General features: G+C 37.2%; 1 protein-coding gene across 2 annotated transcripts; it reads left to right on the top strand.

The window, feature by feature from the left end:
- The first annotated feature begins 1,255 nt into the window (after positions 1-1,255).
- Positions 1,256-6,321, top strand: LOC146360622 (nectin 1a-like). Of its 2 annotated transcripts, XM_084922529.1 has the most exons (7): positions 1,256-1,353; positions 2,617-2,955; positions 3,087-3,401; positions 3,478-3,516; positions 3,612-3,711; positions 3,805-3,851; positions 4,117-6,321. In XM_084922529.1, the coding sequence occupies exons 1-7, from the start codon at positions 1,290-1,292 to the stop codon at positions 4,308-4,310; spliced, it is 1,098 nt and encodes a 365-aa protein (XP_084778655.1). In that variant the 5' UTR covers positions 1,256-1,289; the 3' UTR covers positions 4,311-6,321. The 2 variants fall into 2 exon arrangements, with proteins under 2 accessions (XP_084778655.1, XP_084778654.1); XM_084922528.1 differs by lacking the exon at positions 3,805-3,851.
- Positions 6,322-13,946: the final 7,625 nt, after the last annotated feature.

Here is a 13,946-nt window from a genome sequence, read left to right as displayed (position 1 = left end):
GGCCCATCATGTTACTTTAAATTTTAAAAAATGGGCGACAGTATTGATTTATTTAAGTGTGTGATTTATTGATTTATTTTGGAATCATTAAATATATTCATCCATCCATCCGCTTCTGCTTATCCTTTTCAGGGTAGTTGGGGGGGCTGGAGCCTATCCCAGCTGTCACAGGGCAAGAGGCGGGGTACACCCTGGACAGGTCGCCAGTCTGTCGTAGGGCCAACACACAGGGACAGACAACCATTTGCACATTCACACCTAGTGGCAATTTGGATTATCCAATTAACCTAGACATTATCCAATTAACCTATCCCCACAAGTTGCATGTCTTTGGACGGTGGGAGGAAGCCGGAGGGAACCCACGCAAACACAGGGATAACAAAGACCCCGGCCTGATGGTGGAATTGCACTCAGGACCTTCTTGCTGTGCGGCAACAGTGCTAACCACCGTGCTGCTCAGTGTTGATTTATTTAAGTGTGTGATTTATTGATTTATTTTGGAATCATTAAATATATATCTATATTTATTTATTATGAATGTTTGGCACCTCTCTCTAAAGGGAAATGCCATATTTTAAAAGGAATTATGCGTGTAACTGTAGAAAGATAACAAAACAAAGGATTTGTGAAACAGTAGAATAAATATATATTTATAGTATGTTTCATTTGTATATTATTCTTGACTCACATGAGAATATCATGTATTCAATATTAATTTCTTTTCAAAGAGTTTCAGTTTATCTGGTAACTTTACACTACGGTGTGCAGCTGGTTTTGATGAACATCTGTGTTCAGCAGCTGAAAGACTTTGGGATCTACACAAACAACCTGCAATTTAGTTGTAAATAGATGAGAATATAACAGCTTTCCACAGAGAGACCTCTCACAACAAATGTTCTCTAGCTTAATATCCCATCTGAAAACATGACTTTAGAGAAAATTCTAACATTTCTTTTTTCTTTGTGCCAGAAATGCTTTTTTTTTAAACCACATGAAATGTAGTAAAAGATAATATGATTCTGGACTGTACTATTATCATACGGGGGATCATAAGGGCAACTGCGCTGTATGTTATTGCACTTTTAAGTAATAAGTAACCATCAGTTACTGAAAAATTCTGTTACTATGTCCTTATAATCATGAAATATATGTTTTATCATCAGGCATTATTGCTTCTTTACATACATTACAGAAATTGTTACAACAATTTACCCGGAAGTAGTAGCGGTTTCTTTCGCAACCATACTGTCCAGCTTTGGGTACTTCTGGCGGTACAGCATGGAGCAACAATGCCACAGCTTAGAATTACACATTATGTCACTGCCGTTTTTATTTTTGGAGTCTTTGACAAAGGTAAGAAGAAACTTTTATTCCAGAATACCTACGTCTATGTATGTGACCATACTAGGGTGAGCTTATTTTATTTCCAAAAAAAGAGGACACTTGGCTCAGTCATGAAGAACTTGCTTAAAGAAACACATTTATAACATATTTAAACGATGCCTTCTCTGTGCGGTTAATGAATTGTGGAATAAAATATGTCATATAGGCTTTTACAAGTCAACAATTGCAAAAAATAACTTAAAAGCCTCTGGAATTAAATAATGGTACAGAAATAATGCCTCATCTGCATAAGAAAAAATACCAGTACTGGGTCGGTACGAGGGAAATTTCTTTTGCAGTTCGTCTGAAAAGATGCACTTGCGCTTTGGGATCTTTTAAACATCATTAGGCGTGGGGACGGTTGGTCACCCTAGACCACACGGACGTGTTACACTCTTTTTTTCGTATAATTTGAATCGTGGAACCGCTTTTCAGTGGGTAAGCGTTGAGCGTGATATTACACGAGTTCGTCAAATTTCAAATAAACGCCTTGTTAAGAAACGAAGTGTTTCTTTTACAGCGTTTTAAATTTGAAAGGGGCTACAGGAAAAGTTGATTTTGCATGACGTGACTTCAACGGCGCAGAGTGTAAATAACCCGATTTATTATTATACTTTCACTCATTATTGTGTCAAACAAAAGAAAAGAGAAAGGTTACGTTCAGCAAGATGAAGGTTGTCTAAATGAAGTAACGCTGTTCCTGATTTTGCTCAGCCTACAGTTTGAGATTCTTCAAATACTTTTGCTGCTTGTCATTTTAAAAGCAGACGCAGCTACCAGCAGCTTTTAAGGTACAAAGCTATCACGTCACGTTACGATGTGATAGCTTTGTCCATAATAACGTCTATGCGTTATTATGGACATCGCCCACAGAACTTTCTTTCTTTCTTTTTATTGCTTTATATTTCTGTTATCATCACAAAAGTTACTGCCTTTGAAAAATATTTTTATTGCTAATAAACTCACACAAATGTATTATGATATACTTGAAATAAATAATAAAAACCATGGTTTGGACCTTTGACCTCTAAGAAAGATGGACATTTCACAATAGTTAAACATTTATGCACACAATAGTGGTAGAAAAAAAAACGAATGTAAATTTGGAATTTGAATTTAGAAAAAGGTATAAAAAATTCCTTTAGGACAATGACCGGACTTAATAAGAGTGACATGGTAATGACAGTTTACTTGTCTGAAAGTTCTTCACATCTCAAACTGTATCTCCTACAGCTCTAACAGCAGTGATCCAAACACAGCAGACTGTGCTGGCAGCAGTGGGAGAAGATGCTGAATTCAGCTGTCAGCTCTTGGAGACTAAAGACGTCCTTCAGGTCACATGGCAGAAAATATCACATGATGTGGAGACAAACGTTGCCACCTACAGCAAGCAGTTTGGTCAGAGAGTGAATGATGGATTTACAGATAAAGTTGAGTTTAAATATACTGGACTGCAGAACTGCTCCATAGTCATCAGGAATGTGACGGTGCAGGATGAAGGATGCTATCACTGTCTGTTTAACGCTTATCCTGAAGGCTCCCTGACAGGGAAACCCTGCCTCCATGTCTTTGGTAAGAACTTTATCTTCTTTAACCAACAACAAGTGCTTCAGACATTTATGTCAACATTTACTGGACATAAATGTGTTTGCAGCTGGTGTGTTTGTGAAAACATGTTGATGATATTTCCTGATCCTTCACAGAGCTGCATGAACCTGTGGTTGATGTCAGAGAGTCAAACTCTACTGAAGAGTGGGTTGTTTCCTGTTCAGCCACTGGTCGACCTGCTCCCACTGTGACACTCAGTGTCTCACAACAAGCCCTCAGCTTCTCACAGTACAACACTGTCAGTGTGTCCAACACCAACGCTACATTCACTGTCACCACTACAGCTGTGCTCTCAGGTTCACGTAAACACAGCACACAGGTGGGATGTGCAGCACGAGTGCTCTCTGCTCCTCACAGAGAGGTGATGGTGACGATTCCTGATGATGATGATGATGATATTGATGATGATGGTGAGAAACTCTTTCAAAGTCATTTATTTATGAATGAATCATTACTCTAATCTAATGTTTGTGTTTCTTTTTCCAGGGTTAAATGAGACATCAGGATCTAATCAAAGAAATTTAGGTATGTTAATGTTTGTACTTCTTACAGATTCAGTGTATTGTTACTTTCTAGGTGTTCAGATTAATTTTTTTTCTCCTTTCCCATTTGTCTCAAAGTTCTCAGGATTTCAGTCATGGTGGCCTCTGTGTTGTCCGTTTCCTGTGGCTTTTTAGCTCCACTCATCTTTCTCCAGCTCAGAAAGAAAAGTCAGAGCAGGTACTCGTCTTAAACATCATCTGTGTTGCACTTTCTCTCTTTCATTCAACTGATAAAAGTTTGTGCAGCTTTAACTGTTCTTGAATCCTTCAGTCTGTCACACAGGGAGACGATTAAAATACTTGAAACCACAATCAGAAGTAATTCCATCTTTATCATCCAGTCATCTCACATTTGGAAAGTTACTTCATTCTTTTTCACTCTCTGATATGCTGAGACATTTGACCTCTAAATTACCTCTAGTGCTTCTTTTTTCTCTCATTTATTCGTAATCTGATGTTTACTGCACATCAAACAATCTCTGATACATATTCCGTTGTGCTGTCTAAGCTGTTAATCTGTACAGAATACTTTGGTTTGCAGTATTAACAGAGTCATGTTTCACTGTTTTTGTTGTATGTTAAGGCATGAAACACCTTCAGTCAACCAAAGTGAAAACAGGCTTAAAAAGCGGAGACCTGAGAGAAACCAACCAAACCACGATCCAAGCCTTTCACCTTCACTTGCACAAAGACTTACTTTTTAAGAGCGTTGACTTGTTTTTTGGAGCAGGGTTTGCAGCTAGATGTCCGGCTTTTCTGGACGGCACACATGTTTAAACGGACAGCTAGCATGTTCTGAACTCTTTTTAACTGGTCTTAATCAGTTAAAACTGAATTTACAGTAACTAAAGTGTCTGTTTTCACTTCCATTTCCTTCAGTAATCAGTGTCCTTGCCCTCTTTGTCTTTGAAAACAAATTAGTGCCAGTATTAATTTGTACAACACTAATGATTCACTTGATCTTTGAAAATGTGCTCAAATGATTTCAAACACTAGATGTTAGCGGTGTAGCAATTCTGTAAAACCTTTAATACCTCGATTGTTTGAACACAACTTTTGCCGATACCTCAAAATTTCTTTAGGGTGAAGGTATATGAAAAAAACAACAAAACAGTATAACTGTTTTGTTACCAGAGGTCTGATCACTTGATCAGGACTGTATCATGTGAATAATGTATCTTCAGTTTACTTTCTGGATGTACTTAATTTGCAGAGACCAAGTTTTGTGTGCATCTGTAGTGTAGTGGTTAGTGCGCTTGATTGAAGAGAAGAAGGTCTCTGATTGGCAGCTCACACGTTTTTTTACTCAGGAAGAATTTTTGTGTTTTTCAAAAGTGAACTGAATGTGATTGAAGTGAGAGTTTAAAGTTGACTTGTTTTGAAATTTCTCTGCTTTTTCACTTTTACAGTGTGATGTTAAGATTTGAAACACAAACCCAGAATCATATTAATGTGTTGTGATTTGCTTTTTTAATGTAAATTCTTTGTACTATTTTTTTATAACTTTTTTTAAACGTTAAACCTTTTATACAATAATTTTGGATGACTGGTTAAACTGCTTTTGCAGCCGAATACTCTTCAAATACGAATAACCACAATTAAAATCCCATATTGTGTTCACTTAGACGACAACAGGTTTTCATATGAAATTACACAAAAAGACCACATGAGGTCTCTGTTTATTCATGATGAAGGTATGGAGGCTTTTCAAAATTTGAAAAAATGACATACAAATACATATGTTTATATTTACATTCATGAAGTTTTCAGTTCTCAGCCCAGTAATAATTGTCATGTAAGACCATGCTGGTGTTTCTTGTCAGGTATTGTTGGTATAGTGTTTTAGTGGTTTTATTTAGTACTTTTGTTTATCTAGAAAAGTACTTTTAGTCTGATAATACAGCAAATCAGAGATGAAGCCTCGACGAAGTGAATTATGAAGATGCTAATTAGGTTACCTGTCTGTTATTTGGTGTGTAAGTAATCCTGAGCCTGTTTAGCATCAGTAGCTCACAGCTGAAAGAATAGTTTTAGGATTTTCATGATCAACCTGCAAATTATTTGCAGTTATATTGAGGCAAAAAATGAGAGATATTTCATACTAACGATTGTATTTTATTTTTCAATTTTTAATTGTCTGTTTAATGTTATGTCCACAGTCAGAAACTGTTTCCCCCCTTCCTCCTCTTGGTGTCTCTGTGGGTTAAACAAAAGGAAGGAAATCTGTATGATCAGTGGCCTTTACACATTTACCAACGTGAGCATTACAAACACTTCTGTTAGGTCCATATGGACTGTGAATTAAGTTGGCAGGTAGCTTCTTTCTTTATAAAAAGTGGACCTGCATGTTGTTACCCATATTTCAACTGAGTGTAAAAATACAGAATGTCTAATTAGTGATGTGAAGACACACAGAGCAGAAAAAATATACACTTGAAGATAACATGTAAACTTTCATGCAGTAAATTTTAGTCTCTTGCAGAGTTACAGTCACTGCAACAGCACACATTTTCACGAAGCACGGTAACGTGTGGGAAGTGATCCCTTACAGAGTAGCTCTGTGTAGAAGGTCATCATTTAAAAAAAAAAAGGATAAAGACTCACCGTTAGAGACAGACGAGGACAGAATTATTAGCAAATGAGAAAATTTCACTTTTTAAAAGCTATTTCCCAGGTGCTGTTTAACAGAGCAAAGAATTTGAAACAGTTTGATCTTTGGATGTTTGCATTATTTTATTTTTCTCACACAAAGAAAATCATTTCATAAAAATAAAAATGATATTAATGATTTTTCTTTTCTGTGTATGACGGGTCCTGACTGATCAAGAATAAAAAACACAGGATAAGAAAGTCGTTTTATATTTTTAATGTGTGCACATTTTCAAACTAAACATCCTCATGTTCACTTCCTGTTAGCCAGAATTTTACTCAGCTTTAGCTAAGCAGATAATTTCTAATCAGAGATCTAATGTCACGGTCTGGCTGGCAGACCGTGGCGATGAGGAAAGTAGGACCCAAAATGCCACAGTGCACTTTATTTATAGTGAATAGACAGGTAAGTCCAACAATTAACTCAGAGATGCAATTTGCCAATGGTGCTCATCCCTTGCTCCCAGTGCGTCCCGTGCCGTAGCTCCCTTAGTGTGTGTGCTCCCCAACTCGCTTCTTCGCTCGACTTTCCTGGAGGAAGAAGGACAATCCACAATTAGCCACACACGCTAGCCGACTACCAAGACCACACGTCTCGCACAGACTATACCAGTCAGGAGTAATAATCCCACGTCGACTGTCGCCGCGAGTCCAGGTTAAATACCTCTTCCTAGCAGAGGCGGAGCCAGACATTTGAAACACCTGGGGCTTAGCCCTAAAGGGTAGTATGCATGAAATGACTGAAAGATTAATTGGCTCTGTTTTGAGTTTTGTTCAAAAAAGAATGACTTCATTTAGGGAAAAATATATATCACATGTGCAGGACACCTTAAACTAGTTTTTTAATTAAGCAGCAAGGCAGAACAAAGTCGGGGCTGTATCAAGACACGAGGACTAAACCCCAATTCAACCAGACCCAGAACTGATCCGGAATTAAAACAGGACTACAACAGTTCAAAATCAGGACTATTGAGGACTTAACCAAAACAGAACCAGAATCAGAACTAGATGATAGTAGCACTAAAAATCATCATAGACCTGCACTACACTTATTGTTTAATTCTACCAAAGTCCACTATTTAGATTGAGAAAAGTTTATATAATTATTTAGCCTTGTTGTGCAAACAAGCCTGCATAACTTAATAAATGTAGAATTTGAAAAATAGCAAACCTAAAAAGAAACACTAGGTACGAGATACATGAGTACCTATGATACGGTGATACTTTTGGTAAACAACCATTTGACTAACATGTGTGTCTCACCTGCTCTTGTTCCATCTCTGTTCCTCTCTCTCCCTCTCTGTTCCTCTCTCTCCCTCTTTGTGCTGACAATCATCAAATATACAGTTGAAACCAGATATTTACAAACTCTTCAGATCAAAACACAAACACTTTTTTAATTGTAACATCAAATCAGACTAAATGTTTATTTTTTTTAGATTGATAAATATAAAAACATATTTGTTAACTTTAAGAGTAAAGAGATAAACTATCTGTATTTCTTAATTGTAAATGGCACCAAATTGTATTCAAAATTGAGCCACACTTATGGAGCTCCACAGTTCTTTTTCTGGTGTTTTGGTTGACATCTCTTGATTTTCCCATTTCAAAGAAACAGACTCTGTGTTTTGCCTTATATGCATCCACAGGTGTGCCACCAATTTACTCACATGGACTCTACTAACCTATCAGAAGCTTCTTCAGCTCAGAATGGAATCGTCTGGAGTTTTCTTATTAACTAACAATAAACTTAGTGTACATGTACTCCTACATTTGATGAAAGTGATAAAAAATAGAAGCTCTGTCTCTCTTTATTCTGACATTTAACTAATTCAAAATATTTCAATATTTATTTATCCAAAACAAAACAAGTTTACTCTAAATTGATGTTGTACAGTAAAAAAATGTTCTTGTGTTTTCCATAAAGTGTATGTAAATATCTGGTTTCAACTGTGAATATACTGCTGTGTATTGAAGTTCCTCTTGTTTTGCATAGAAATATACTGAACAACATACAAAGCATAATATATAAAATACTACCAGAGTTTTTTCTTCGAAAGAAGCCCCTTATGTCCATTCTTGTATATCAGTGCATTACTGAAACCGATTTATTTAGCCGTGGAGGGAAACAACTGAAAATATGAAATAAACACACATGAAAGCTAAGACTCTCTAAAGAAACAGCATTGTTGTTGTTGTTCAGCTTTTCATTTCGCCATTTGTTGATTCACTTGAAGAGCGAGTAACGTAATATGGGTCAAGTGATCAGTTTGATATCAATCTTTGTGATACACCGTCATATTTACATTATTTGTACGGTACGAATGATTTGCTTTGGTACCTGGTCAAACTTAAGCTCTCCTTAGTATGGCTGGCTCCGTTTCTCCAACAGCGCACTCGCAGGCAGCAGCTGCCCCGCCCTCTCGCTCAGTCGCTTAGTGCCTGAGCTCGGATCATACCAATATCAGGGGGGATTCACGCACAGTCGTAAATTCCCACAGTGTGCACTATGTGCTTCGAATATTGTGTGTACTTTTTGTTTTATACAGTTGTCAGCCAGGCATCTAACTATGAAAAAATTACACTCCAAAAGACCCCGGGCTTCTGACAAAACAACCCGGGCTTAAGCCCAGTAAGCCCAGTAAATATTGAAATATCTTTTGAATTAGTTAAATGTCAGAATAAAGAGAGACAGAGCTTCTATTTTTTATCACTTTCATCAAATGTAGGAGTACATATACACTAAGTTTATTGTTAGTTAATAAGAAAACTCCAGAGGATTCCATTCTGAGCTGAAGAAGCTTCTGATAGGTTAGTAGAGTCCATGTGAGTAAATTGGTGGCACAGCTGTGGATGCATATAAAGCAAAACACAGAGTCTGTTTCTTTGAAATGGGAAAATCAAGAGATGTCAACCAAAACACCAGAAAAAGAACTGTGGAGCTCCATAAGTGTGGCTCAATTTTGAATACAATTTGGTGCCATTTACAATTAAGAAATACAGACAGTTTCTCTCTTTACTCGTAAAGTTAACAAATATGTTTTTGATAAATAATATATTTATCAATCTAAAAAAAATAAACATTTAGTCTGATTTGATGTTACAATTAAAAAAGTGTTTGTGTTTTGATCTGAAGAGTTTGTAAATATCTGGTTTCAACTGTATATTTGATGATTGTCAGCACAAAGAGGGAGAGAGAAGAACAGAGAGGGAGAGAGAGGAGCAGAGAGAGAGAGAGAGATAGAGTAACAGAGAGGGAGAGAGAGGAGAATGAGGACAGAACAGAGATGGAACAAGAGCAGGTGAGACACACATGTTAGTCAAATGGTTGTTTACCAAAAGTATCACCGTATCATAGGTACTCATGTATCTCGTACCTAGTGTTTCTTTTTAGGTTTGTTATTTTTCAAATTCTACATTTATTAAGTTATGCAGGCTTGTTTGCACAACAAGGCTAAATAATTATATAAACATTTCTCAATCTAAATAGTGGACTTTGGTAGAATTAAACAATAAGTGTAGTGCAGGTCTATGATGATTTTTAGTGCTACTATCATCTAGTTCTGATTCTGGTTCTGTTTTGGTTAAGTCCTCAATAGTCCTGATTTTGAACTGTTGTAGTCCTGTTTTAATTCCGGATCAGTTCTGGGTCTGGTTGAATTGGGGTTTAGTCCTCGTGTCTTGATACAGCCCCGACTTTGTTCTGCCTTGCTGCTTAATTAAAAAACTAGTTTAAGGTGTCCTGCACATGTGATATATATTTTTCCCTAAATGAAGTCATTCTTTTTTGAACAAAACTCAAAACAGAGCCTATTAATCTTTCAGTCATTTCATGCATACTACCCTTTAGGGCTAAGCCCCAGGTGTTTCAAATGTCTGGCTCCGCCTCTGATCTAAGTGTTGGAGTTTTAACTGAATGCTGAATGTTTGCCTTATAAACCTGTTTCATGATTTTTTTACTGATTTATCTTTAATATATTAATGTCTCAATATCCATATATTTATTGTTGGTCAGCTGATTTGTTTAATGGATTTTGCCTGTGTTTCAGATGTTGACATGAACATAGCTCATGCCCAGTAATTTCTTTTCTTAAAGCAGCTTCAGTTTAGCCGCAGTTCATTTTGATCCGCATCAGTGACTCTGAAGCTGAAACTAGCCAACAGTTTAGGGTCACATGAACAACTTGCACTTTAGCTGCAAATACATAATAACATCTGAGAACAAATATAAAAACTTCCAAACTCTCTTTTCTTTATGGACAGGCAGTTTCTTTTAACCACTTTAAATGCACTTGCTAAAATAAATAAATATCTACATATAGATATCCTGTGACTCAATGATCTGAGGTGTTTCGCCGGAACAATAACCCATTACTTTCTCAGCCGTGCATTTCCTTTCAGTTTAAAGTTTTAGCGTGTGGAGCCACGATGTCGCATCTTGGACTTTCATTTTATGTTATTTCCCTTTTTTTTTCTTGGAGTCTCTGATAAAGGTGAGAACAAACTATGTTAATAAGCCTGCATGTATGTATGTGATGTATTTCTCTCTCATGTTCGATAGTTTCCCGATCAGTCTTACTAATTTTCTAATCATTTGAATTATGTGGATTTATTATTTGGAGATGTTCTGATAAATGAAAACTTGAGTTTGTGTAAACAGTATAATGCAATAACTTTAAATAATGAGATGGAAAAAATAATGTGATGAATTATTATTACTTCACCGATTATTCTGTCAAAACAAAAGGAATAAGTGATATTTAGCACGACGAAGTAGAGAGTAATGTGAAAGAAGTAACGCTGTTTCTGATATTAGCATGTCCACTGTGATGATGGAAAGCGCATTCTCCCAATCAGCACAAATTAGCAGATCAAAAACAATCACATGCACTGATAGGAGAACAGTAATGATGCAGTAACGGAGCCGCTTTCATGCACGTGTTTCTCCCCAGAAACAGCACAATGACTCAGAGCAACGAGAGGCAGCTGAAAGAGAATCAGTGTGTTTAATATCAGAACATACTGCTGTGTGTGGATAAATGTGCACGTGTGCGGCAGCTCTGCTTCATTACAAACTCTTCCACCATGAACATGAAGTCTTTGTAACAGCTGACATGTGCCAGGTGCAGAACTGCACAAAACATTATTTACAGTCAGATCCTGAACCATCAGAATAAATATGAACCTACACAGTAACTGTTCACACTGCTGTCTTTTTATTTCCTGCGTGACCTGTAACACTGCAGGCATTTACTAAAGTCGGTATTTTGTACCAAAAGTTTCAGACATGAATCTAACTCACTTCCAACGTGAGTCACACTAACCGCAGCATTGTCACAGATGTTCTGTAGGGTGTAGTGCAGATGTGAGAGATAAAAGTAGTTTGTGTTGCAGGGGTGTGTGTGTGTTTGTGTGTGTGTGTGTGTTTGTGTGTGTGTGTGACTGCAGTTTTTGTTCATTATGGACCAATTTCTGAATGTGAATACATATCTGAAATAAGTTGAGTCACTGTAAAAACTGACTTGATTGCACCTGTGTGTCTTGTATTGTGGATCTCCTCCTTGACCCCGAGGCTTTATGTTACAGTTCAGTGGTTTCATCAAATTCTGATTCATCAAAGCTCCAGAATTACTGAGGCGCAGAAATATGCAAAACTGTAGTGGGTAAGATTTTGTAGGAGATATTTTGTTTTTGCATAGTGTCTGTGAATGCTGCATGAACATTTACCCCTCACTTAGCTCTTTAATCAGAGGCTGGTTATAAGGAGCAAGTGTGGCCTACTCCCTGACTCCTGGCATTTGACACTCATTCCTGTTGTAGGTGGCGAGGATCACAGCCTGTCGTTAAGCATTGCAGCTCGAACTCATTTCCCCTGGTAACTGTTTAAGCGGTCTAACTGTTAAAGGGTGGTAAGTAGGATCCTTGTAGGTTGTCTGCAATTTGACTTATAGTAGGGTGGACCCTGGATAACTGTTTTTCTCTCTTGTTACAGGCTTACAATCTCCTGCTGTCTTCTCCAAAAGTTGATTCTGTTCATCTGGACGTAGCGTTTCTTCTTCAGAAGAAGTCACTTGGATGAGTGACGAAACGTTTCTCCCACAAAACGCTACGTCCAGATGAACAGAATCAACTTTTGGAGATTTGCTTTCCTGGATGATTGAGAATGCATCAAGACTCCTGCTGTCTTGTTGTAGTCTTGTGTTGCTTTGTTGCTGTCATGTTGACTGGCATTGATTGGTTATTCTTTGTTTTATGGTGTTTTAGTGTTAACTTTTTATTACGTTTTAATGGTGCTGGTGTACCATTTGCACGTACCTCTGCTGCACTGCACTCAGTTGGCGTTCAGCTTGGATGTGCCAGATGTTGCTTTTAATTGAAGTTGTATTTTAAAGTGCATGTGTGTGCATATGCATGTGTGTGCGTGTGTCTCTGTGTGTGTGTTACTGTTTCTTTCTCTATTATTTATTGAGGTGTTTCGTGTTTTGTATTGCTTGATTTATAGATTTAATTTTATTTGCTTTAGTGGAGACACAACTGCTTCCACCTGTGGTGGAATTCCCTCTCATGCATGTGAGTGTACACACTGAAAAGCAAATATAGCGCAATATTTTAAGTTGCAGTAAGAGTGGTAGTAAGGATTTCAGAGAGAATGCAGGGGTGAGTAATTAGTGGCACCCCTTGGGCATTCCTCTCTGTAGGTTGCCTCCCCTGGTGGCCAGTCTCCACCATTAACTATTTTTTTGAGCTGCTATTTTAACTAGGCCAGCATCGTGGCAGCGAACCTTGGTTTGTTTTGGGTTTTTTTTTAGTAATGTTGGTTAATAAAGTGTCTTTATTAAAGGTTTAGTATTGGAAGTCCTGCTTCTTAATTTCCTGTTTTCTTTTCCTCCCCTTCTCTCATTCCAAATATGAAGTGTTGAGTTATTCAAAATGAGAAAGAAATGTAAACAGAATGAACAATGGTGACATGGACCTAAGGCTGTTAGTTGAGTGTGTGTAACTTTCCCTGCTCTGAATACCCCTGAAGATGTAAACACAGTAAGCGCACCAAAATGAGCTTTGCATCAGCGGTCAAGTGTTCAGCGCGCAGATGTGTCATATGTGTCATCATTGATCATTTTTAATCCTGGTTTACTTGTAAATCATGTTTGAGTGTCAGTTCAAAAGCAGCCCATACACTCCTGCTGTATGAGCTGTATTATAAAAAAGAGCTTGATCATAAATGTTCTTCTGCCCATCGTACGGCTCAGCAGTTACACACAGATTTCAGGTTTGTACAATGGAGCAGTTTGCTATAGAGCCCCGCAAGGGACATTGGAGAAGAAAAAAATTAAGAAGAACTTTTGCGAGATCTTGCCAAAGTAATTCGGGATCTCGCAAAGGTTTTGCAAAATCTTGCAAAAGTTCTTCTTAATTAGTTTTTTCTCCAGTGTCCTTTGCGGGGCTCCGTAACAATCTATTTCCCAGAACTTCAAAAAAACTATTCAAACTCTTCGCCTCAAAAAACTGAGTAAAGCTTACTTAAGATAATATGTTACAACAACTTATTCATTTCAAGTATATAGTACTAAGAATAACATTTTAAGTTCTAAATTAAAAATCAATTTGTGGGAAATTGAGCAATTTGTGGGAACTTCTCATTGTTTTATCAAAATTTCTAGTACAACACTTATATTAATATAACACTGAATGCAAGTATGATTCAAAAAGAATAGTTAACAACACTTCTTGTAATGCCGTCAAAATCAGCCCAACTTTTACTTC

Source organism: Perissodus microlepis, chromosome 23 (assembly GCF_051167445.1).
Source record: "Perissodus microlepis isolate ML-2025 ecotype Zambia chromosome 23, ASM5116744v1, whole genome shotgun sequence".
Classification (NCBI taxonomy): Eukaryota; Metazoa; Chordata; class Actinopteri; order Cichliformes; family Cichlidae; genus Perissodus; species Perissodus microlepis.
The sequence above is the reverse complement of the archived record's forward strand: the minus strand, read 5'-3'. Positions and strand labels throughout refer to the sequence as shown.